The sequence below is a fragment of the Sciurus carolinensis genome, chromosome 2, assembly GCF_902686445.1.
Source record: "Sciurus carolinensis chromosome 2, mSciCar1.2, whole genome shotgun sequence".
In the NCBI taxonomy this organism is placed as follows: domain Eukaryota; kingdom Metazoa; phylum Chordata; class Mammalia; order Rodentia; family Sciuridae; genus Sciurus; species Sciurus carolinensis.
Genome location: NC_062214.1, coordinates 69,544,545 through 69,569,525, shown reverse-complemented (window position 1 = coordinate 69,569,525; position 24,981 = coordinate 69,544,545). Strand labels below are relative to the sequence as shown.

General features: G+C 41.8%; 1 protein-coding gene across 3 annotated transcripts in view; it reads right to left on the bottom strand.

Moving 5' to 3' along the window:
* The window catches only part of Entrep2 (endosomal transmembrane epsin interactor 2), a 450,763-nt gene extending 426,447 nt beyond the window's left edge, over window positions 1–24,316 (bottom strand). For all 3 annotated transcript variants that reach the window (XM_047540850.1, XM_047540852.1, XM_047540851.1), the window contains exon 1: window positions 24,001–24,316. In XM_047540850.1, the coding sequence (XP_047396806.1) occupies window positions 24,001–24,219 (219 nt within the window). In that variant the 5' untranslated portion in view covers window positions 24,220–24,316. The remainder of the gene's footprint in view (window positions 1–24,000) is intronic.
* Window positions 24,317–24,981: the final 665 nt, after the last annotated feature.

Sequence of the window (24,981 nt, the reverse complement as noted above, 5' to 3'; positions counted from 1 at the left end):
AAGGTGATCCACTTCCATGCAGTACTCTTGGGTCTCTTTCTCCAAGGGGAGCAGCCATCTTGCAGGAAGTCCAACTACCCTGAGACCACAGTGCTGGAGAGGCCACAAGTACACACAGGGCTAACCTCCCAGTTGGCAGACAGTCACACTGCCAGCCACATGAGTGAGGCACTGGAGACATCTAGCCTCACTGAGTCTTCATATGCCTGTAGTCCCAGATGACATGTGACACAATCACTTGAGACTTAGCAAGCAAGAATTAACCAGCAGAGTCCTTCCAAATTCCTTGCCAACAAAATCACAAGCATAATAAAATGACTGTTTCAAGCTGCTAAGTTTGGAGAGACTTTGTGATGCGGCATCAGTAATGGAATGCCAAGTAAATTCAGTAGGAAGGAGGGAAGGGGGAGAAAGACTTAAGTAGTAACCAACCCTGTCACATTTGAAAATATAATGAATCAAAATCTGTCCATTAGTTCATTTGACAAATAAGTATGGAAGGTCTACAGGTCTATTGCTGGCCAGGCATTAATGACACCACGGCATACAAAATATTTGTGTTTATGGGGATTATTTTTAATGAGAACAACAAATCTAATTTCAGGCAACATTAAGTGCTCTGAAGGAAAATAAAAATGGTAAGTGAGCAGAAAGTGTACCTTAACACAGAGCAATAAGGGAGACCTCTCTGAAGCAGTAACTAAGGGACTAAGACTAAGGAAGGGTTTCGGGTATCCTCCCTTTCTGCTACTGGATTTGTGAGCAGTGCTGCCTGTTCTGGAGACAATCTGAATAATCTATCTCAATCTAAAATGCATGTACCCATTGGCTGAGAAATCACTTGGCTAGGAAATTACCTAGGAGGATTCTTAACAGAAGCTTACCATACATATCCAAGCATGATTTAACAAAAATGAGAAATGCCAACATGTCAGATCAAAACGAGCGTATTTAATAAATCATACTGCTGTCATTTGATAGAGCAACATGAAAAATTTCAGGAAATCAGATGGGTTGTATATCCTGATGGACAGTGAGCTATGAGATGCATTGTCAAGCAACAGTAAGCAAGGTCCTTACCACGGGCAGGGCATCTCCCCTCCTAACTCTGAGAAGGGGCCTGGTGTAGACTCACTCATGAATGATCTAGACGACTTTCCCTCAGGGGGCACCACTTTCACTTCATACCTCTCTGTATCACCTGAATTTCTAACAAGGTGCCATTACGCATTTTTCTTTTGTCTTTTAGGTAACAAACCAGGTTTACCTAGGCTGTGGATACAGCCTGTGATGACTTCTCCCAAAAGAAAGGATCAAGGCCACCAGATGATGTCTGTTTTCTCTTCTAGTATTTTTCCAAGAATAAATGATGGCATTTTTTCAATTTAAAAAAAAAAACTTAGGAAGGAAACTCCATAACAACAAAATATAAATTTGTGTTTAAAATACTTTCATTCTGTTTATTATGAAGAAAACCAGCAAAGTTCCATTGAAGCAACCACTGTTGCTCAGAGTAACACCCACCAGATTAAGTGCCACCATGTGGCTATCTGGTGACTCTCAATCAGCAGCCCCCTTGTGCAGGTTCACTTTATGCAGTTTCAGCTTTCAGTCAACAAGAAAAAGAATGGTGAGTACACTACAGTAAGATATTTTGACATGGAGACAGAGCCAAAGAGAGAGAGATCACATCCATATCTTTTATTTCAATACATTATTATAATTATTCCATTTAATCATTAGTTTCTGTTAATCTAGTATAGAGCTTTATAAATTAATCTTTGCATAGGTGTGTATGCGTAGGAAAAAACATAAACAGAGTTCCGTATGATCTGCAGCCTCAGGAATCCACTGGGAGTCTTGGAATGTACTCCCATGCATAAAGGGATCTCACACCCCAGCCATCAGCTCAGAACTACAGAAGGAAAGAGAAGCACCGAGCCCTATTGCCCCTCCTGAGGGTTGCACACTTCCTTCCACCCTTTGCAGAGCTTAGTCTGATCTGGGTATTCCAAGCACAAATGGAGCCATCTGTTCTCCACCAACACCTCTGCCCACATCCCAGTTAAAGTCCCCAACAATCTCCTGCATGTGCATGAGAGTTTCTCCCCAAGAGAGTTCTTCCCAAACTCCCAAAGAGCAGAGAAAATTTTAAAAAGATTTTCTGCCTTTCAGCTGGGAGTGCTTGCCTAGTGTGTGCAAGGACCTTTTGTGGCATGGGTTCAATCCGCATGCCACAAAAGTCAGTAACCAGTTTTGCTGAGTGTCATAAAAACAGATATCCTCTGAGCCTTTCTGGCAAGCTTTTTAGGATACCCACCTGCCTGGCTCCTGCACATTTCTGGATCTCTCATCTCTTTCAATTTTTCTGTCTCTATCATAATCTCTTCTCCATTCAAGGCTCTGTCCTCTAAACTTCTCTCCCCTTGGCTTCAGTCCTATGCAGGTAGCTCCCCAACCCCACACTCAGCTTTCAGTTCCCCACCTGGGGTCCCCAGGAATATTCCATCCCATCTCAGACTCTTGCTATCCACTACCAGCATACCTTGGGAGGCTGCGCTACTGTAGCACACAGACTGGGGCGGCCACCCAGACTTTCCATCCCATGGCCAAAGGACTGGACAATCACCTCTAGACTCCTGGAGTGGATAAGGCACAATGTGTCCCTTTCTTGGAGCTTGCAAGTTTGTGTGTATGCAAAATAATTCACCACTTCCTCCACAGGAGCAGCCAATGCATAAGAGTTAGCTTAATTTATCTGCAAAGAACACAAATGTAAAAGATCAATCTTTCTAAAACACTGCTTTGTACTGCTTCATAAATCTGCAAGAGCTCCTTATTGCTGGCAAGACAGGCATTTAGCCCCACCTTTGTCCCTTGTGTTGAGATCGGGTCCCTGGCCCCAGTTACCCTCCTTCCTAATGAGTTCCCTGTGGGCTTTCCAGGGCTCTTTCAGGCCAACAAACTTAGATTACCACTACTTTAGGTGACTTGCTCTCAAGGAGCATAAGTAGGGTTTGGGTTTCTTTCTCTGATAGCCCAGACATCAGATGCAAACTGCTCCACCCCATTACCAGCAATCTAAGCCATCAAGGGTCACAGGGAGCAGAGATGGAGTGAAACACAAATAATCCTGATCACAGGTCCCTCTCCCCCCCCTCTCCAACAACATCCACCCACCTGCATCTACATAATTAAAAATAGCCCATTTGAGAGACTCCAGGCAGAATGAAGAAGCTGCCCCTGGGGTGACCTTGCATCCCCATCAGAGACACAGATCCATCCAGAAAGCTGTCAGGATTGCTCCATCCCCCACCCACTTCACATTGACCTTAACAGGCACTGCGCAGCACCCATTTGGAGGGAGCCAAAAAGGAATAAGTAACTTGTGTACAGGGTCTGCACTGTGAAAATACCTGGCATGACCTTGTTCCACTACCTCATCTGCAGGTAGGCATCTGCACACTCCCTCCCTCAAGCTCAACCTGAGCTTTCCCAGTTCCTACAGTAGCCCCTTGTCTGAGACCTCTCAAAAATCACCAGTAGAGCTGGGGATATAGCTCAGTTTGTAGAGTGCTTGCCTCACAAGCACAAGGCCCTCGATTCAATCTCCTGCATCACACACACACACAAATCACCAGTATTCCTAGAAGCCTGTGCCCACTGCTCATGTGTATCTTAGAACATTACTCTATTATACACTTGGATAACCTCAATGCGTAAAGTGATGACTTTCTATATTTCTACTAGGTCGCAGTGCAGTCTGGTTTGGAAGTAGTACTCAGATTCAATCCCCCTTTCTACAAATGATAAAACTGAGGCTCAGAGAGGTCAAAGAATTGGCTCAAGTCATGCTTCAGTCATTCTATAAACTGTTCTTCTTCCCCCACAAGTGCCAGGTGATGCCTGCTTCCTCATAAGTCCACCTGTCTCTGAAAATGGGGGTGGACTTGGGGTGACTCTTGCTCCTGGAAGCAAGAGAGGCAGGGGAGGGGGTTGCTCAGAGACCAGCAGTTTGCTGTTTTTGTGATCACTACTCTCACTGCCTCAGCAGGCCCCTGAAGCCACCCCATGAGAGAATCACTCTGCAGTTTCCCATGCCTGGGGTCTCCCCCTCCCACCCCAGCACCCAGGACCACCAGGTAGGACATGGGAGGCAACATGAATTTCCAAACACATATGTGGACTATGTTCATAGCCTGGACCCTGGCTAGTCCCCAGTCCCCACCCCGTGCACTACCATCCAAGACCAATCTCTCATTTCCATCCTCTACACACATCCCTCCCCAACCTCTCCTCAAACACTTTCCCCGAGGGGAGCCTCCCAAATAATCTGTAATCTACCAAAAGGGGATAAGATGCCTACCCATTCCTCAAGACTTTCCACAAAGTTAAAAAAGTAAGTGTGTAAACTATTTTCAGAATAGTGTCCAGCAAAAAGTGAGAACTGACATTTACTGTGATTGTTTTGGTGAGTTTACATCAGGAGCACTTGGCTGCACCTCTTCCATTAGCATTCACTTGAGGGGTGGGTGATTCCTGGAACGGCAAGTTGTGGTAATAATGCCTTTTCCACCCCATCTCTGACAGACTTGTAATCCATCTGGTGGAAGCCCAGTTGAATTCTCAACTTACCATACTTGAACCACCAGAATGTAAACAATCCTCTTTTCTGTTTTCTCCAGTATCCCCATGAATTTTTTTGACTGTATTAGTTTCCTGTCATTGCTGCAACAAATTACAACAATCCTAGTGACTTCAGAGCAACACAATTTTTCTACCTTACAGTTCTGGAGGTCAGAAGTTCAAAATCCATCTCACTGGGCAAAATTGGAGGTGTCCAGAGTTTCTAGGGGAGAATGCTTTTTGTCTTTTCCAGTTTCTAAAGACACCTGCAGTCCTTGGCACATGGTTCTCTTCCTCACACCATTTCAACTTCTTGTTCTGTGGTCACATCCACTACTGACTCAGATCTCCTGCTTCCCTCTTATAAGAGGCTTTGTGATGACACTGAACCCACCCAAATAACCCAGGATGATCTCCCCATCTTATAGTCCTTATTTTAACTACAAGTACAAAGTGGTTTTTTGTTTTATCGTTGGTTTTTATTGTTGTCTTGATTTGGGGGTTTTGTTTTGTTTTGTTTTGGGGGGGTTGCCTTGGAAGACACACTTTCACAGGTTTAGGATGAGGATGTGGACATCCATGGGAGCCATCACTCAGCCTACCTCACTGATTAAACACATACAACCTATCTGGCTTTCCTAGTTCTTAGAAGTATAATTAGTCCAAATGCCCACTTGCTATGATGTAGATGCAGTTTGTCCCCTAGAGCTTCCTGGGTTTGAAGTCTGGTCCTGAGTGTGGTGGTAGGAGGTGGTAATGGAAGATGGAGCCTAGTGGGAGATCCTTAGGCCACCTGGGGCACTGCCCCTGAAAGGAACTGAGGTATCTGTAACAGGACCCTGATTAGTTTTCATCAGAGAATCATTATAAAAGCATGAGCCTGGCCTCAACCAGTCTCTCTTGCTTCCTGAATGGTGATATAATCTCTCCTCACTCATGTGTGGGCTCCCACCATTGTGACATTCTCCACCACCTGCCATAATTCTCAAGCCAATGCCAGTGCCCATGAATCTCCAAAACTATGACCTAAATAAATTTCTTTTATTCATAAAGTTAGCCTTCCTCGGGTATTTTTTATAGTAATGAAAAATGAAATAATACACTGTTTTACCATTACCAAAATTGGCACTCAGTGTGACATTTCACATTTACATTATAAAAATTAATATAGATACTGTGCAATGGGCCTATTGGCAGGATAACAGTAGAAGTAGAGAAGCCTGGTATAGGGCTACCAAAATAATTTGGGTAAAAGATACATATAGTAGGCTGAAATAAATATTTTAGAGGAAGAATCAGTGAGATTCTGCAATGATAAGATGGTAAGTAAGAAGATCCTTCAGGTGTCTGGTTGGAGGAACTGGGTGAATGGTGGTAACAATCCTGAGAACAGAGAAGACACATTTGGAGAAAGATGAGGAACTTGGTTTGACATCAAATCTGAGGAGCCTATGACATGTCCAATTTAGAGGTGTATCTGGCAATGGGGTATTTCAGGAGGAGGTAGGAAACAGTCTTAAATGTGAAGAACTCTGTGAATGAAGTGCTGAACCACTGCAGGCTGACAGGCGTCTGGGCCAGTAATGTTCCCCTGCTGACCTTTGGCTAAGGTGCAGCTCATCTTGCCCCATCACTTGATGTCAGCACCTATCCTTGTGTGTCCGCTGCAAAGGTGTACCCCTCCAGGACAATGCATGCCCACCATTCCCAGGCATTTCACCTTACTACTTCTGCTCCCACCTCAGTTTGGGGTGGTCCTGTAGATCTTGAGTCTAGGATGACAATCTCTACAACCTCCAGACTAGAGAGTCTGTTCCACAGACTTAACTGTGGAAGTTGCTAGGAGTTTCTCTACCCATCATAGAGGGATCCTTACAGCAGGCACCCCACTCTTCACTCTCAGCTACACTTAGCATGTCCCATAGCAACATGGAAACTTCCAGGTGTCTATTCCACACAGTCCATGAGAAATCTCAGATACAGTCATCCAGACCAGAGGTCAGCAAACTCTGACCCTTGGTTCAATTCCAGTCTGAAACTTTCATAAGCCAAGTTTCATCAGAACACAGATAAACCCATTCGTTTATAAGTCACCTACACCTGCTTTTGTACAAAGTCAGAACTTAACATTTGCCATAGAAGACTCTATGGCCCACAAAACCAATTTACTCTCCTATAGAAAAATAATGCCAATCTCTTGTCTAGACATTTCTCTCCCCAGTGCTACTTATGGCTCCTGCATCATGCTGGAGGATATGAAGGGCAAGGGAATCGCCAGCTGATGTTTCAGGTTCTCAGTTACCATCTGTCTTCTATGACATGTGGAGTAGAGTGGAATGCTGTGTCCCTGTGCCTCAGGGAACAAAGAACTTTCTTCCCTTCCAAATCTCTCTCCCCAATTCCTCCCAGCCCCAGAGGGCATTCTCCTTCCCCTTCCCACTTCCTGTTGGATGGAAACTTCCCTGCCATCAATCATAGTCTCTATTTCACCAACATGGGACTTAAGAATAAAACCATTTTCAGGCTTTCTAGCTTTACTCTTAGTATATAAAGGAAAACTAGTAGAATAAGATATTTCCCTTGCAACAAATCCTGTTTTTCATGGCTACAGTCTCTAGAGACTCAAGAAAGTCAGCAGTGGGACTCAAAGCTAAGTAATAAGCTCTTTGTTCTAGATAATACCTGCTCTTCTCCCAAAGCAATGAATGCCCTTGATTTAATGGGTACAAGAGCTGCAGGGTAATATGCTTTACAGGAAGGAAAAAATGGGTCAATTTAAATTTTCATAAATATTATTCTTGCAATAACTAGAGTGTGGTCCAAAAAGTTTCCACCAGGCAATGGAAAGTGAGGTATGGAATGCAACTTGGAAAACTGGGGCAGGACTCAAGGGATAGCCAGCTGGCAAAAGGTTCTGCTAACCAGTCTTGGATGGTAAGCTGTTCCCCTGGTGTTCTCCTACTGATGCAGCTCATTTCATGGAAAAAGGCAGCCACTGAAGGTTGTGAATTAAAGTTAACTTGGAAAAAAAAAATGTTAACTTGGTTACTGGTAAAGGATCCAGAGAGAAGTCTCAGATCAGCACCTGTGGGAGAGAAGGATTTAGAGGGGTAAGATGTTCTGCACCCATGGGACCCCCATGGGCCACAGGTTCCAAGAGAAAAAGCAATAAACAGAATGCCAGGTGACTAAAGGCTGTCCAGAGAGATACACATGAAACCCAGACCTCAAACTCCCAGAACCTACAGCAGTGGGTATGTGTCCAAGTAGAAGCCAAAAGAACGCTGCCCTTTCCAAATGAGTTTTCTGCCTCTTCTACCTCCAAAGCAAGCCCCAGAGCAGACACTCTTCAGATCAGTCCAAGATATGCAGGTGAAGAGCTCACCTATGCCCAGCCTAAGCATCCACAGGTGAAGCCTGCCAGCTGATATGCCCTGCTCACATTCAGTCAGGACTAATTCAGCCTCTCTTTCAATGGGAAGAATGAGAATGTAGAGGAAAATATACCAAGCACATCTTTTAATCAACCCTATAGACATCAAAGGATCAAAAAGGAAAACCATAATCAGAAAAGAAGCAGGTTTAGAAAAATAAGCACTAAAACTAACCTTGAAGCAAAGAAGAACACTTATTTTCATAACTCAACTAGTACCCTCAGGTAGAAATGAAAATATAATGCAATCTGAAAATTAGACAAATACTAGGAAAAATTAGGAGTAAAAGCAGAAAAAATTAACTGATTGTTATATAAAATAACAGGGTTAATTCACCTGATCTGTTGCAACCCTGCAAGAGTACCTGGAGAATCTTGAAATCAGTGCACATCTTCAGCCAAACCAGAAGAAATTCACAAACTGGCAACTAATGTTGACCTGGGTCAGTGTCCAAACTAGACCAACTTACCACCCATTAAGTTGTTCATGGAAAACATTCAGCCCAAGGTTCCTCTTGGTTTTTATAAGTTTTGAACTGATCATGCAGCCTCATTTTCACTATGTGACCAGAAAGGTAGAAAAGACCCCTCCTCCAGTGAGCCTGCTGCTCCCAAGGCCAAGGATCTCTCAGCTATCTCTAGGATTCACAACCCAAAGACAGAGTACATCTTGTGTGACAGAGAATAGACCCTGGGAGGTGCAAATGGCCAGGACCACTCTGATCCTTGCCTATGCTTCTTTTCTCCTTCTGCACAGCACCACCTCCCTTTATTAAAGCATTATGCAAGTATTCATGTGGAGTCTCAGAAGTACCATTGGTTGTCCAACCCTGTGTCACTGGTGCAATTATTTTTAAAAATGGATTTTAAAAGATGGATTTGAATAAGTCTCCTAGGTTATAAAGCAAAATGCATAGAATTAAATGCTGCAAGAGAAAAAATAAGACTCCTACTAGGTCAAGACAGGTCAAACACCTAACAGGAGTCCCATAAAAAAGGAACAGAGAAAACACAGGTGAAGAAATAACAAAATTTTCAGCATTAAACACAAGACATATTGAGTGACTAAGACCCTTCACTAAATACTGTGAAATACCAGAACACCAAGAACAAAGTCCCCAGGACTTCCAGAAAGGAAAGTCAGTTAGATTACCAACCAAGAAGGATGAACCAGTTTGGCATCAGACATCTTTTCAGTGACATTAGATGTAAAGACCAAGGTGTGCTTGCCACCAAAAATGTAACAACAGAAATATTGAAAATATTTAACTTTGAAAAGTAAAGAGGGCAGGAACTGAATTAATAGATTTCACGCTTCATTTTGTACCATTTCCATACTGTCTGAATTTCAAGTTCCATGAACATGTTTTACATTTATCATCATTCTCATAATTGTCATCATCACCATCCAAAAATATACACAATAGTCTCCTCTTATCCAGGGTTTTGCTTTCTGAGTTTCCAGTTTCCCAATGGTCAATCAAGATCTGAAATATAAAATGGAAAATTCCAGAAATAAACAATTCATAACTTCAAATTGCACACTGTTCTAAGTAGTGTGATGGACTCACACCACCCTGCTCTGTCCTGCCTGGAATGTCAATCATCCTTTGTCCAGTGTATCCATGCTGTATGCACTACCTGCTCTTTAGTTGTTTAGTAGTCATCACTGTTACCAGAGTGAATGTCATGATATTTATATTTAAGTAGAACTTATTTTACTTAAAATGGCACCAATACACAAGAGTAGTGATGCTGACAATTCAGATATGACAAAGAGAAGCAGTAAAGTGCTTCTTTTATGGAACGAGTGGAAGTTCTCGAGAAAGAAAAAATCAGATGCTTAGATGGCTAAGATTACAATAAGAACAAATCTATCCACGAAACTATGAAGGAAAAAAATTTGTGCTAGTTTTGTTGTTGCACCTCGAACTACAAAAATTACAGCCATAATGAGAGAAAAGTATAAGAAAAAACCCTCAGATAGGGTTCCACGTTATTTAAGGTTTCATGCATCCCCTGGGGGTCTTGGATCGTATTCCCCAGGAATAAGTGATAATATTTGTCCAATTATGCTCTCACTCCCAGGGAGCATGTCATACCAGGTTCTCCCTCCACCCAAAAGCATTGCTTCCCTCTCTTGTTCCTTGAACTCTCTCTGATTCCATCCCTCTTGCAGAGAGTCATGCATCTTGTTACTAGGAACAGCCACAGGTTTAAGTCTTGACATCACTGGGCAGGTACCTGCTCATGAGGGTCTGAATTGGTTTTGGCTTTGGTTTTGGTTTTGGTTTTTTTTTTTTTTTTCTTTCTCTCTTTTTAATTTTTTGTTGATGTCACTGTTGATAATGGAGCAAGAAAAAAAGTATGAAGTATGTGTGTGTGTGTGTATCACAGATAAAATAGCAATCTTGAGGAAAAGCTATTTACTACTTGCCATGACAGATTTCTCAGCTCTGTCAACCCACCTGCATTTCTTGGGTGTTATTTTCCCGTTTTGAAAAGAGTCAGCACTGCTGTGCCTCATGTGCCTCATGCCTCCACATGGCACCAAAGGGCAATGGCAGGCCCAGAGAGAGAACCCGTTGGCACCAATACTGCATTTGATGAGATGGCAGGTGCCAAGCAGATGCTATGTTCTCCACCTTTGTTGACACTAAGTCAAGAGTCAGTTTCTAAGAAGGCAGTGTACCTTTGTGAATGGTTGAAAAGAACTCTGTGGGTACAACACTTAAAAAAAAAATGAATGGTTTGTTAAGTCAGAAGAGTCTAATGAGTAAATGTTGGTAGTACCTAAACTGCTAACTGACATGTTAAAAACAGATATGATTATCAGAGTCTTTTCAAACTCTGCTGAGGGTTCCAAAAATGTATTTCAAAATCACCATCTACATTCACTCTCAAGGCACTACAATCATCCTTCAGTATCTGTGGGAGATTGGTTCCAGGACCCCACACCCCCAAAAATACCAAGACCCATGGATGTTCAGGTCTCTTACATAAAAAGGCATAATACTTGCACAGAACCTATGACACATCTTCCTGTATACTTTAAATCATCTCCAGATGCCTTGTAATAATTCCTACAGTGCAAATGCTATGTAAATAGTTGTCATACTATATTGTTTACGGAATAATGATAAGGAAAACAGCATACATATGCAGTACAAACACAACTTTTTTCCAAATAATTTTCAATTTGGGGTTAGCTGAATCCACAGATGCAAACCCATGGATATTGAGACTTGACAATATCTACAAATTTTCATTTTAGATAAGAAGTCAGTACTTCTCTTATGGTTAGATAATGTAAAGGTTTATTTTTAAATAAAAATTTACTTTTTCATAAAGTTCCAAATTTTCTCTGCAAAAGAATTTGCGTAAGTTTTAAGGATTTATTTTAGAATAAATATTAGCTTGCAAGTCTGTGATAAATAATTATACCACAGAATCTAGTAGCTGCTTATTCAAAAGAAGCAGTTTATTTACATTTACTATAATATAAATACTTGACTCACCATCTCCCCTTTCCCCCAACTAAAAAATGCCAGTGTGTTAACATCCCCAATTCCTGTGGACTCCATAAATCAACTGTCTACCACACTGTATTGTGAACTGTAGGTAAAATACGACATTTTCATCAACAGGTGGAAGAAGAGAAGAACAGTCCATGAATAAATTCAAACTATAATTTCAAAATATGAAACCAGTTATAGGGAGAAGTCAAACAAAGTGTACAATGTTTTCAGTTATAAGATGAATAAGTTCTGGGGGTCTAATTTACACATGGTGACTATAGTTAGTAATAATGTAATCTATACTTGAAATTGGCTATGGGAGTAGCTCTTCTATTTTTTAAAAGTGGAACCATACCGGGCAATGGGTATGTTAATTAAATGACTACAGGAATCATTACATAAGATACCAAAACACCATGTTGAGAGCCAAGCATGGGATGCATGCCTATAATTCCAGCAAATCAGGAGGCTGAGCATGAAGAACACAAGTTTGAGGCCAATCTCAGCAACTTAGCAAGGCCTTGTCTCAAAATAAAATAAAAAGGACTGGGGGTATAGCTCAGTGGTAAAATGCCCCTGGATTCAATCTTCAATATCAAAAATAAAGAAACCAAAAAACCATCATGTTGTCTACCTTATATATATACAATTTCTTGTTTGTCAATCAGATCTCAATAAATTAGGGTGGGGGACCCGTGAGATTGGGTCACCTAAAATGCCTAAAAGCATAAACAGAATTCAAGTAGGTCTAAACCTGAGCATGCTGAGGGACAGTGGGCCTGGAAGTCCTATCTTTGATTTACTTGGTCTCTCGCCAGGAAGGCCCAGAGAATCACCTAGCCAACACATAGGAGGACAAAGTAGTCAAAGTATCCATAAAAGCTAAGAGGGGCCAAAACCTATCTGACCTGCCACAGTGTGGCTCTTAAGTGTCCTTCAAAGGTTCCATGGCAAAGTCATGCTCCCTAGCATAGTGCTGCTGGGAGGTGGTGCTGGCTTCTGGGTTAGTCCAGGCTGCTCTCTTACCTGAATTAGAAGCTTACATCCTTTAAAAAAAAAAAAAAAAAAAAAAAAAAAAAAACTGTTTTAGGTTTGCCTCTTGCAAATCGAATTGTAGCTGAATTTTTTAATAGACATGTAACTTCTTGTGGTTTGATACAGGGAATTCAGGCCATTCCCATTTGTTAAGATATCATATACACTTATTTTTATTTATCTTGACTTATTTCATTATTGCACTTCCCCCCCTTTCTCTATAGTTGGCTTGATCCATGATTTTTAAGAAATTATTTAATTTAGAAAATTGTGGCAAATATACATAACATAAAATTTATTATCTTAACTATTTAAAGTGCACAGTGCATTAAACACTAATCCCCATTCTGCCCTCACCACTCTGTGGCAAGCACCATTCTACTTTCTGTCTATGATTTTGACTATGCTAGATAATTCTAGTAAATGCAATCATACAGTATTTGTCCTTTGTGACTGGTTTGCTTCACTGAGCATAATGTCCTCAGGTTCATCCACATTGCAGCATGTGTTAGAATTTCCCTCCTTTTAAAGGCTGAATAATATTTCATTGTATGAATACACCACTTTTTGTTTATCCACTGATCTATCAGTGGACACTTGGATTGCTTCCATCTTTTAGCTATTGTGAATAATGCTGCTATAAACACTGGTGTACAAACACCTGTTCTCAAATTGATTTTTATTCCATCCCCCAATCTCTTTCTCCTGTGCTATTTTCTTCTAGGGGTTATATTTTCAACTCTAACAATCTATTTAATTCTGAATTTTCTAGTAGTTTATCATATCCAATGATAAATATGATCACTATCCTTCACGTTCAAGTCAAATCACTTCTTTGTGCTTTCCTGATCCTCAGTTACTGAAATCCGCCACCCTCAAACTTGTAACCCCACAGGAGGAAACCTTCAGAACCTTTCGATGTCCCTGGTTCATTTAAAAAGACTTCTTCAAAAGAAAATGGACCTTGAACATGATATAGTCTACATAATTTAAATATGTGAGGGAGAATTTTTTTCCTTTGTATTTCAGTTTTTTCCTGGCTGAATTTTGACAAAAAAAAGGTCAAAAGTACTGTATCCTATGGTTTTATTGAAGAGTAGAGAAATGATATAATAAAACATGCGATGGTTTCTTCAGACTGTCTTAGATTGTTTATATACTTGTTACTGAATTCAAACCATGTGGGAGGCATTTCGCCATCACAGAGTTGTCAGGGTGACAGTCTTGGAAGGAACAAAGTTGATGGATAGGGCACAGGCTAGCAAACAGCTTCCTCTCAGCCCTCAGGACCTTACTCTTCTTGGTACCCCTTAGGTTATCCCTGCTGGGAACTAAAATCAAAGTATAAAACTACCACCCACAAAAAAAAAAAAAAAAAAAAGTCAACAAATTAGAAAAAATTGTCACATCAAGTATGTTCTCTGGCCCCAATGTTATAAAACTAGAAATCAATAATAGGAATAAAAATATTAATATACAAAACTCAGTAGTGTTTGCATACACTACCACCAAATAAACTGAACCACAGAGGTGAAAGATCTATATGCTGAAACTATAAAACGATGATGAGAGAAAGTAAAAAGGACACAAACAAATGAAAAGATAACCCATATCCACAGATGGAAGAATCAATATTGTTAAAATACCCATTCTACTAAAAATGGTCTACAGATTTAATGAAATCCCCATCAAAATTCTGAAGACATTTCTTACAGAAATAGAAAAACTAACCCAAAACTTCATATGGAACCACAAAATACCCCAAATCGCCAAAAGAATCTTGAACAAGAATGAAGCTGGAGGCATCCCACTACCTGATCCCAAAATCCACAACAAAGGAAAAATAATCAAAATAGCAGGTACTGGGACAGAAACATATAAACTACTGCAACAGCACAGAGAGCCCAGAAATAATCATCATGTATAATCAGCTGCTTTTCAACAAAGGTGCCAAGAAGATACAATGAGGAAAAGCACAATCTCTTCAATAAATGGTGTTGGGAAAACTAGATATCCACATGAAGGAATGGAACTGAACCCTATTCCATCCCTAAACAAAAATAAATGCAAAATGGATCAGAGACTTAAACATAAGACATGAATCTCTAAAATTACTAGAAGAAAAGACAGTGGCAACAATTTTTCTATACAACTGCAAAAGTACAGGTAACACAAGCAGAAATAGACAAATGAGACAAATGAGATCACATCAAAGTTTCTGCACAACAAAAGAAACAATAGAGTAAAAAGACAACCTACTAGATGGGAGAAAATATGTTTGAACCACACACATGGTAAGAGGTTAATATTCAAAATACATAAGGAACTTAGACAACTCAATAACAACAAAACAACCAAAATAAAAAAATCAGTAAAAAACCTAAGTAGACATTACCTCCCAAAATAAAGACAAAAGGCCCAAAAACGTTCAACATCACTAGTCCTCAGAGAAATGCAAATTAAAACTACAATGAGGGGCTGGGGTTGTGGCTCAGTGGTAGAACACTTGCCTAGTATGTGGGAGGCACTGGGTTCGATTCTCAGCACCACATAAAAATGAATAAGTAAAATAAGGTATTGTGTCCATCTACAACTAAAAAAATTTTTTTAAAAATACAATGAGATATCTCTTCACTTCATGAAGAATGGCTTTTATCAAAAAGACAAAAGATGGGCTGGGGAGATAGCTCAGTTGGTAGAGTGCTTGCCTTGCAAGCACAAGGCCCTGGGTTCGATCCCCAGCACCGCAAAAAAAAAAAAAAAAAAAAAAAGACAAAAGATAACAAGTACTGGTGAAGATGAGAAGAAAAGAGGCAATGTGTACATTATTGGTACAAATGTATTTAGTTCAACCATTATAGAAAGCAATATGGAAGCTCCTCCAAAAATGAAATGTAGAACAAACATACAATCCAGCAATTCCATTTCTGGATATATATCCAAGGGAATCAAAGCTGTATGTCTGAGACATCTGCACTCCCATGTTCATTTTAGTATCTTTAAAACAGCCAAGATATGGAAAAAAGCTGTGGAAACCATCAACACAGAGGAAGACTAAGGAGAGTGAAGAGATACCAACCACACACATAGGGATAGGATCCTGGAAAGAAAAGGAAAGGAAAAAAAAAAAAAAAAAACAGTATTTGGACAGTAGATGAAACTGGAATGTGGTCTGTGGAATGGATGTGAATGTTCTTCCAAAGTTGGTTTTCTAATCTGGTTTATGCTGGCTAGGTAAAGAGTGTCCTCCAGTTGGGAAATACCCAAATTTTTATAAAGGATGCTACATCATGTCATCAGTTTGGCTCCCAAAAGTTTAAGGAAAAGATGAATGATACTGGATTCTCTTCTTCATTGACAAAGGGAGTGTGTGCAAGGACAAGCCACAGGTCAAATGCAATAAAATGGTTACAGTTAAGGAATTTAAGTGAAGAGAGATACAGGAGTCCTCAGTTCTGTTTTGCAATTTTTCTGTAAGTTGGAAATCATTCCAATTTATTCCAAAATTACTTTTTTTACAAATATATTTTCACTTTTTTTCTAGCATAGGATTAGGCAATGACATCCCAATGCACTTACCTACCTGTGACTAAGACATTTTACATGGATGCCCAAAGGAATTTTTCCTTATCTTTAAAAATCCATTATTTTAGGAACATGTCAAGGTTATCTATTCCCTATTGATTTTTTCCCCCAGTTACAAAGTGTACCCTTTCAACTCTTCTTTATTTCTCAGAATAAAAATCTTGCATTGCAAGTCTAGATATTATTTTATTCTATTACTTTGTTTTTCCTTCCCTGGACACTCTAATTATAGATACACTGGATCTCCTTTGCCTGTCTCCTATACTTATTTTCTCTAATTCACTGTATCTATTTGTATTAGTCAGCTTTTTGTCACAGTGACCAAAATACTTGAAAAGAACAACTTAGAGGAGGAAAAGTTTATTTTGGGCTCACAGTTTCAGACTTCAGTTCCTGGTCAGCCGGCTCCATTGCTCTGGGTTGAGGTGAGACAGAATATCAAAGCAGAAAGGTGTAGCAGAGGAAAGCTGTCAGCTCATGGCACTGGGGAGGTGGGAAGGTGGGGAGGACAGAAAGACATACAGGAAGGGGCCAGGGACATATATAGTCCCCAAGGCCTCGGCCTCAACCATCTGCTTCCTCTAGCCAGTCCCACCTGCCTACAATTACCACCCAGTCATCCTTTCAGATTATTAATTCATCAAATGGATTAATCCACTGATGAGATTATAGTGCTCATGATCCAGTCATTAACTAAAACCCCCACCTCTGAACCCCAGCTGCAATGGGGACCATATTTTCAACACATGAGCTTTTTGGAAGGACATTTCAGATTCAAACCATAATGTCTCCCACATCTTTTATTTTTTTTTTTCAGTTTTCTCTTTTTCATCTATTTTTAATTCTGTGTTTTCTATGGCATCCATTTGTTCTTGTTTTCCTTCTAATTTAGACTTCATTTTTTCCAAATTCTTTTTTGGCATCTCTCTATTCTCAATTCATGATTTTGTTACCTGGTCATATCTTTCATAATTCTCTTTTTCTGATTGATATTACTCCTGCAAAACATTTTTTTCTTTAAACTTATATTGAAATACTGTTAAGAATTTTCCTGGCATGCTCCCATTTTCTGTATCTTTTTCATCATTTTTTCTCTGAATGAATTTTGCATGGGGTTGGATTATGTTCTTTTTTGTTCAACCATGTTTAAATGAGGTAGATTTTCCTGATTAGGGGGAAGTGCCTAAAAACTTGGGGGATAGGCCAAGACAGCTTTGCCAACTGGGCTCTAGGGATCTCTGTAAGATCCAAAATATGAACTCCCTATATATCCACTTGATTTTCAGTTAAGTCCAGAAATTCGTAAACCTCAAGGCCTCTAGCTCTTTACTCCAGCTCCAGATAACTGAAGTCCTTGTTTTCCAATGTTGTACTCTCAGCTTTTCATGGTTTATATTTTGGGTTTGTTTGTTTGTTGTAGATTTTTTTCCAGGGGGGAAGTCTTTGTTTTGTTTTAGCTGTTAAAACAGTGTTACTGTTTGGATAAGTGTCAAGTGTCTGTCCCCAAACCTACTGCAAAGGCCCATGTGTTCAAAGCTTGATCCCCAGTCTGACACAACTGGGAGGTAGTAACATGTTTAAGAGGTGAAGCCTAGTGGAAAAAAGTTAGGTTACTGGGGATGTGCCCTTGAAGGCTGTTGAAAGGAATGTTGAAACTCTACCATGCCCCTCTCTCCCTCTCTCCCTCTCTCTCTCTCTCTCTCTCTCTCTCTCTCTCTCTCTCTCTCCCTCCCTCCCTCCCTCCCCACTTTCCAGCCACCATGAAGTGAACAAGCCTCCTCTGCCACACCCTTCTGCAGCCATGATATAGTGTACCACCACAAGCCCAAAGCAATAGGGTCAAGCAACAATGGAATGAAATCTCTGAAACTGTGAATCAAAATAAACCTTTCCTCATCCTAAGTTAATTATCTCAGGTATTTTATGATAGTAACAGAAGGCTGACTAACACAACCAGTTTCTAAAATCTCTTTCTTTGGGGGTCTTCATCCTCACCTCTACCACCTGAACCTATTTCTTCTCACCATCTGTGTTCCTGTCCTGCTCAATTTGGTATACATTCACAGTAATTTCTGCCCAGGGTGAGGTTCTGTCCTTCTAAGAGGAAGGGCTTAATTTGCATCCGTAAAATTCTCCAAGGCATGATGTGGATTCTCCCACATTCTTGTGCAGTCATTATTCTTGATCATATAAAACTGTTAAAGGCCTTTCCAGTTTTGTCAATTGTTCTTGCATGTGCTCATCATATTTCCCTTCCACTTTTAGGAATGAGCAACTTATTGTGATCCTATTACTGCTGGTGTGTGGCCCCACCTGCCTGGTCCTGGGACTCCCAAGTGTACTCCATCACTTTTGTTAACTGTGCCATTCCTGACCTTTTTCTATGTCTGTCTTCTTGCTGATTGGCTTAATGTTCAGGAGTTTAAGGAAGAATGAAAAACCAATCTGCCACCATGAACACATCCCCATAAAGCATTTTCTGATAAAACAAGGAACAAATCAAGGAAGAGACACATCATATTCCTAAACTAGTAGATTTAATATTATAAAACTTAGTACTTTCAAAATTGATTCATAAATATATTAGAATTATTTTTTGGTGTCTTTTGTTGTAGAGAAAAGAAAATTACCTAGTTGAATCTCTTAGTTTTCACTTTTACAGAGAAATGCAAATCCTAAAATAGACTTACCAGAATCCAGACAGAGATATTTTCAAGTTCAAATGGAAGAACCACCATGGCACTTTTCAAAGAGGAAAAACAATGTGGACATACTTATCTTACCAGACAGTAAAACTCACCAGGAAGCTACCATAATTAAAACAATGCAGTATTGATTCTAAAACAGACAAATGGGTTAAAGGTACAACTCAGTGATGGACTGCTCTTGTCTAGCATGCACAAGAACCTGGGTTCAATACCAGCACCATAACATTAGATAGATAGATAGATAGATAGATAGATAGATAGATAGATAGATGATAGATAGATAGAAAAACAATTAGGAGAGTAAAACTGAATGTAGTCCAAAAAGAGAGTCACATGTAGATAGAAACTTCATTTCAAAGTAAATTAATGTTAACCCTTTCTGAACACTATATGCAAAATAAATTCTGGATGAATGAAGACATGAATAAAAAAATTAAAACAAACATTAAAAGGAAATTTAGAATATTTGTGTGACTTCTGTAATGATAACTCTATTAAGAACTCAGAAACTACAAAAGTGAAAACTAAATTTAACTTTTTAGGTAAAAAGTATTTTTTTATACAGCAAGACACAAAAAAATTAAGTCAGCTTCTTTCACTGCACAGGCACCTCACCATAATGTACTGACTCACTCCAGACCCAAAGGCAACAGGGCCAAATGACCATAGGCTGAAACCATGAGACAAAATAACCCTTTCCTCCTTCATAGGTGAGTTTCTTGGGTATTTTATCACTGTGACAGACAACTGACTATCACACTAGTCAAAGCATAGTCCAATTTGGAATTTTGTTAAGTATCGCTGGATTCACTTCCACAAAAGATTATAGTTGTTCCCAACCATGGGACCATTACCTGAGATTGCCCTTTTCCCTTGCAGCACAGGAGGTAGGAATGTTCATTACATTTAAAAATTACATTTAAAATGGAATCAAAGTAATGTGAGTGGCTTAATCCCATTTTTATATCTTTAAAAGAAAAGAAACATTCCATATATATATATATTCTAATACATTTTGTGATTGTAGAGGAAAGTGTGGAAGGATGACATTAAACAACACCAATAATATTGGTTAACCATGCACAGAGAATTGGTATAAAAGGAAGTATACATTTCTTTGTTTTCAGTTACTGCAACAATTATATATTGCTTTCACAGTATGAAAAAAATCCAGTGGTGTTGCTTTTAAAGGAAACGCACACACCTACATGCACATACAGGTTTAGCGCCCAGTGATTATGTCTTTATCAATGTATGTAACTAGCAATGTGAATAATTCATAATGTACTTGTCTGGTGTCTTGGGAATTAATAAAATTTCAAAGAAAATAATGAAGCTGATCTATTAGAGGATAAAGGCTCAAGACCTTCACCCACCTTTGTTGGTCCTCTAAGCAGTTAATACTGATCATTATCTCCAAAATGCAGGAGGCATTCATCCACCAGGAAACTGATCCAGCTTCTAACTGGCTGGAGAGCACAGTATAGAGCAGGAAAAACACTTGAAGGTGGTCCTCAAGTGACGGGAATGGCCTGCAGAGCACTGCATTCATCACAGACCTCTGGCCTTCCTCTACCTCGCCTGTCTTCAACTCTGTCAAGGTTCCCTGATATAGTCTGAATCCTAAGTGTCCTCCAAAGGCCCATGTGTTGAAGGTTTGGTCCTAAGTTTGGCTCTATTAGGAAGTGGCAAAAACTTTTAGAGGTGGAGCCAAGTGGGATGAAGTTAGGTCATTGGGCGCATGCCTTGGAAAGGAATACTGGTACCTGAGCCCCTTCCTCTTCATCTTTTGCTTCCCGGCCATGAGGTAAATGGTTCTGATCCACCACACATTCCTCACCATGATGTGCTGCCTCATCACAGGTCCAGAAGGAATGAGCTGACCTCCCAAACTGTGAGCCAAAATAAACCTTTCCACAAACTCACCTCCCTGCACTACTACCCCTCAAAAAAAACCTTTAAATTTCCTCACCTTCCCTAGTGCTCCCTCAAATTTCTCTTGAATTTTTATCTTTCCAGGCATGATTTGGGTTTTTCCTAAGAAGAAGAGGGTGTGAGCCCCTTGCCAAGGCTGACTGCGTCACCACTGGCCTTTATGCCATTCCCTTCTGCCTAGGCAGTCAGTGTAATGGTTAGAGATGTGATATCTAAAGTCAGGGCAGGTAAGCTCAAAGACACTGCTTAGCTGAGTGACCTTGGGCTAGTTACTTAATCCCTCTTCATCTCAGTATACTCAGCAAAAGTAGTCAAGACTTCAGGAGCCCTCCTGGAAGGGAGACTGGCTCAATTGTGCTCCATTCTACTGGCTAAGGCAAACCAGAGGCCCCATTCAAATTGAAGAGAAGGGAACTGCCTGGGGGCCCTAAGAACCAGGAGGCACAGTCCACCAGGCCACCAATGCTACAGGGCCATGACACCATGTAAAATTCATCTTCATGCTTAACACACAGTAAAGGGCTTAATAAGTGTAAGCTGTTTTTCTTAGGTAATGTGTTTTCTTAAACAGAAGTGAGATGTTTTTACAATCATTCTTCACTACGTACAAACCACAGAGAGGACCAAGAAAACCAGATATTCCTAAAGAGCATCTCCTTTCAGAGGATGCAAAGGAAGCAGAGTATAGCCCTAAGCTCACTGCAGATTTCCATAAAAGCTGGCCACCATAATCACCCTTCTTAGATGAAGAACATCCTTGGAAAACACTGTCACTAATTCCCAGTCTGAAGGCAAGCATATACAATTGTCCCTCAGAATCCATGGGGGATGGAGTCAAAGACCCCCCCAAAATAAAAACTACAGATGTTCAAAGTCCCTTATATAAAATTGTGTAGTATTTGCATAGACCCTCCATACATTCTCCTGTATATTTTAAGTCATCTCTAGATGTCTTATAATACCTACCACAATGTAAATGCTGTCTAAATAATTGCTATACAGCATCATTTAAGGAATAATGACAAGGAAGTCTATACATATTCAATACAGATGCAGAGATTTTTTTCTGAGTATTTCCAATCTGTACTTTGTTGAATTTGTGGATGCACAAGCTGCGTATATGGAGGATTGTCTGTATGGCAAGGGGTTCATGCTACCCATTCACAACCACACTATCATGCAAACCTGTCACAACATAAATGAAACCAACCACCCTTTCTGAAAGGGCAGAGAAAATATGTGAAAGATAGTATATGCTGTATTAAAATTCTTTGAATGTGCTTGGGGCACATTAAGTTTGAAGATTGAAAAGAAGTCCAGGAGAAAATTGATGGAAAGATGGGAAATGAGGAGATGGATCCTGGGCAGAAGTTACCTTAAACTCTTTAAAATGTAAACAGTTTATTATTGGTTTATTACTGTTCACCAGAGCCTAGAGAAATGTGCACACACACAAATTTGTGGAGTTACTCTGAATCATGGAGAGCCAGAACTACTTACTATCTTATAGCTGTCATAGAGAATAACATTTGAAGCACAAACCGAATTAACTGTTTTACATACTTAACTCTTTAAACTGAAATGTTTTGAGTGTGCATTTTTTACATAGTCTTTCTACTGTGCCCCATTAATGTTTTCTCTTTGGGGTTTATTATTAAAGGGCATTTCTCTTTGCATAGCCTTGAGGGTAGTGCTAAGGCTGGGGCGCGCGGAGGGGGTGGCGTATTGATGTCAGGGAGGAGCCAGGAAGTGGAGCTAATTCACTAGTCTGCCACCTGTAGGTTGTTTCCAGCAAACTGAAACCTCAGTGCCCAGTAGACGGACATGAAAAAAAAAAAAAATGTATATTAAATAATACTAAAAATTGAGCAACAGATGTGTGAAGACTATACACAGGGAAGTATTTGAAACAGGGCTCCCGTATTCCTGCGTCCCACCCCCTCTCATTGATTTAAACGCTGGAAGCTGTGACCGCACATTCTGTTATTCCTATTCAGCTCTGCAAGACTCACCCCCTAATCTGAAATAAGCTTTGAAAATTAATACCCCCATTAGGATGAACAACCACACCTGTATTGATCCGTGTTTCAAAGGCATTTTTGCTCCGATCTCATTTTAAAAGCCACGAAAGGAACTTAGAGAACAAAGGCCATTACAAATTAAATAAATAAAAGCAAGCTGGTCATTTTGTGTGTTTGTGTGTGTGTGCGCGCGTTTTAATTTAAAAACTCAAGAACAAATAGCAAATCTTAATTACAAAGGCTTGGTTTGGATTTCTGTAGGTGGAATTTAAACATACCGAGTTTACAGTGTAAGTCTATACGATGTATTTCAGCACCATAAACCAAATGTAGTTACAGATGTCAAGAGTTCTCAGAACAAGTGCCTCTCTTTATAAATATCTGCTCTGCATATATCTTTACCATTCCCATATGTCCGTTCTGTATTAATACAGGGGAAAAGCAACTTTCAACAAAATGCTAAAAAATGTCAAGAATTAACTTAGTGACAATCGCTTGTTTAATAGAGATCTCCTGGTGTTTGACTAGTCACTGGCTTCTCTCATTCTGACAGTCTGAAGCTCAGAAAACAAGCACCCCAGACTCCGGTTGCAGGTCTGCTACCCAATTCAGCAGTCCGTTAGGGGCGGGAAACCATGTGCCTGACACGGAGTCAGTGAGTGGCTAGAGGAGGTAGGTTGGTCACCGCCGCCGGGACTAGCCGGCAACCACGCTTCCTCCACCCTCAGCTAGGACCACCGCGAACGCGAGTAGCTCGCGGACATGTAGCACTGCACTGGGTTCGGATCCCACCTTGGACGCGGCAGCGCGCCTAGTACCGGAGGACCCGCCGGCAAATGCCGGAGAGCTGCCCACCCTTGCGTGGCCAAGGGTGGGCGCCAGCCTTCTGTTTCTCTAAGAAAAGTAACTCAGCGGATAAGCTCAGTGGAAAAGCGAACGCGACGTTCCGCGACCCGCGAGTCAGTCCCCGGAGTTATTCTGCCCGGAGTTTTGAACTGCACCCCGCGCTGCAGCTGCTCGACCCTGGGCGTTCGCACCCCAACTTGGGGCCCGCGGTGGCGTCCCGGCGACTGCAGCGCCTCAGTCCCGGGCACGCGCTCTCTCCGGAGCCCGGTCCCTGCCGGGCCTGAGACACTCACCGAGAAGCCAGCCCAGAAGGGGCAGGAGTGGCGGACGCGGGCGGAGGTAGTGAGCGCCAACGCGGCGAAGCTGACAGCCACGATGAGGCATCCGAGCGCCATCTGCGTGGCCCCGAGCGCCAACACGATGCGGGAACGGCCGGGGCACTCGCGCAGGCGGGACAGGCTATGGGGCAGCGCGGTGGGGCGCGGCGCGCGGGGGCCGCCGGCTGGAGGCATAGCGCCGGGCGCCCGTACGCCTCACCCGGCTCTAACCCGGCCCCGGCGCAAGCCGCCGCCTCTCCTCACAGAGGGTCCGAGGCAAGTTGCTCCGGGTGCGGGGACCACCTCCCAGCTGGCTGCGGAGGCTGCGACGGCCGCGCGCCGGGAGCAGACTGGGCCGGGCGGGAAGCCTGGCGCCCACAGCTGCTGCCGGTGCCTGCGCCCATGCCGCTGCCACCGCTCCGCAGAGCCGCCGAGCCGCCTGCCCGCCAGCCGACCGCGCAGCGCTGCGCCCTCTCCCGCCCGCCCGCGCGCTCCCCGGCCCGAGCGCGTGCGCGAGCCTCTGTGCCGGGCGCGAGCGACCGCTATCTCCGGGCGCGAGCCCCGCCGCCGAGCGCTGGGCCCGGGCTGGAGCTGGAGCCCGGACCTACACAGGCGGGTGGGCGAGGGCGCAGGTGTGGTCCCCTGGCTGATCCTCTGAGCTCACGACTCCCGCCGGTGTTTGGCAGCCGATCCGAAGGGAAAGATTAGGGACCGCAGCGTGACAAGGGCAAGGGCAACGATCTCCGCAGCGGAGCCCTGGCTAGTGATGCGGCAGGGTAGTGGGAGTCGGGTCCGCCAACCCAGCGGGCAGAACCTGGGGCAGGTCAAGGATGGTCCCACCTGAGGGTGGAGAGACCACCGGGCTCGGTGGGGAGTCGAGAAGAGGTGAATTCCCAAAGCTGCCCTCAGGTGTGGCGGCCAGGAACCTTTCTGGAATGCAGAAATCCAAGATCCAAG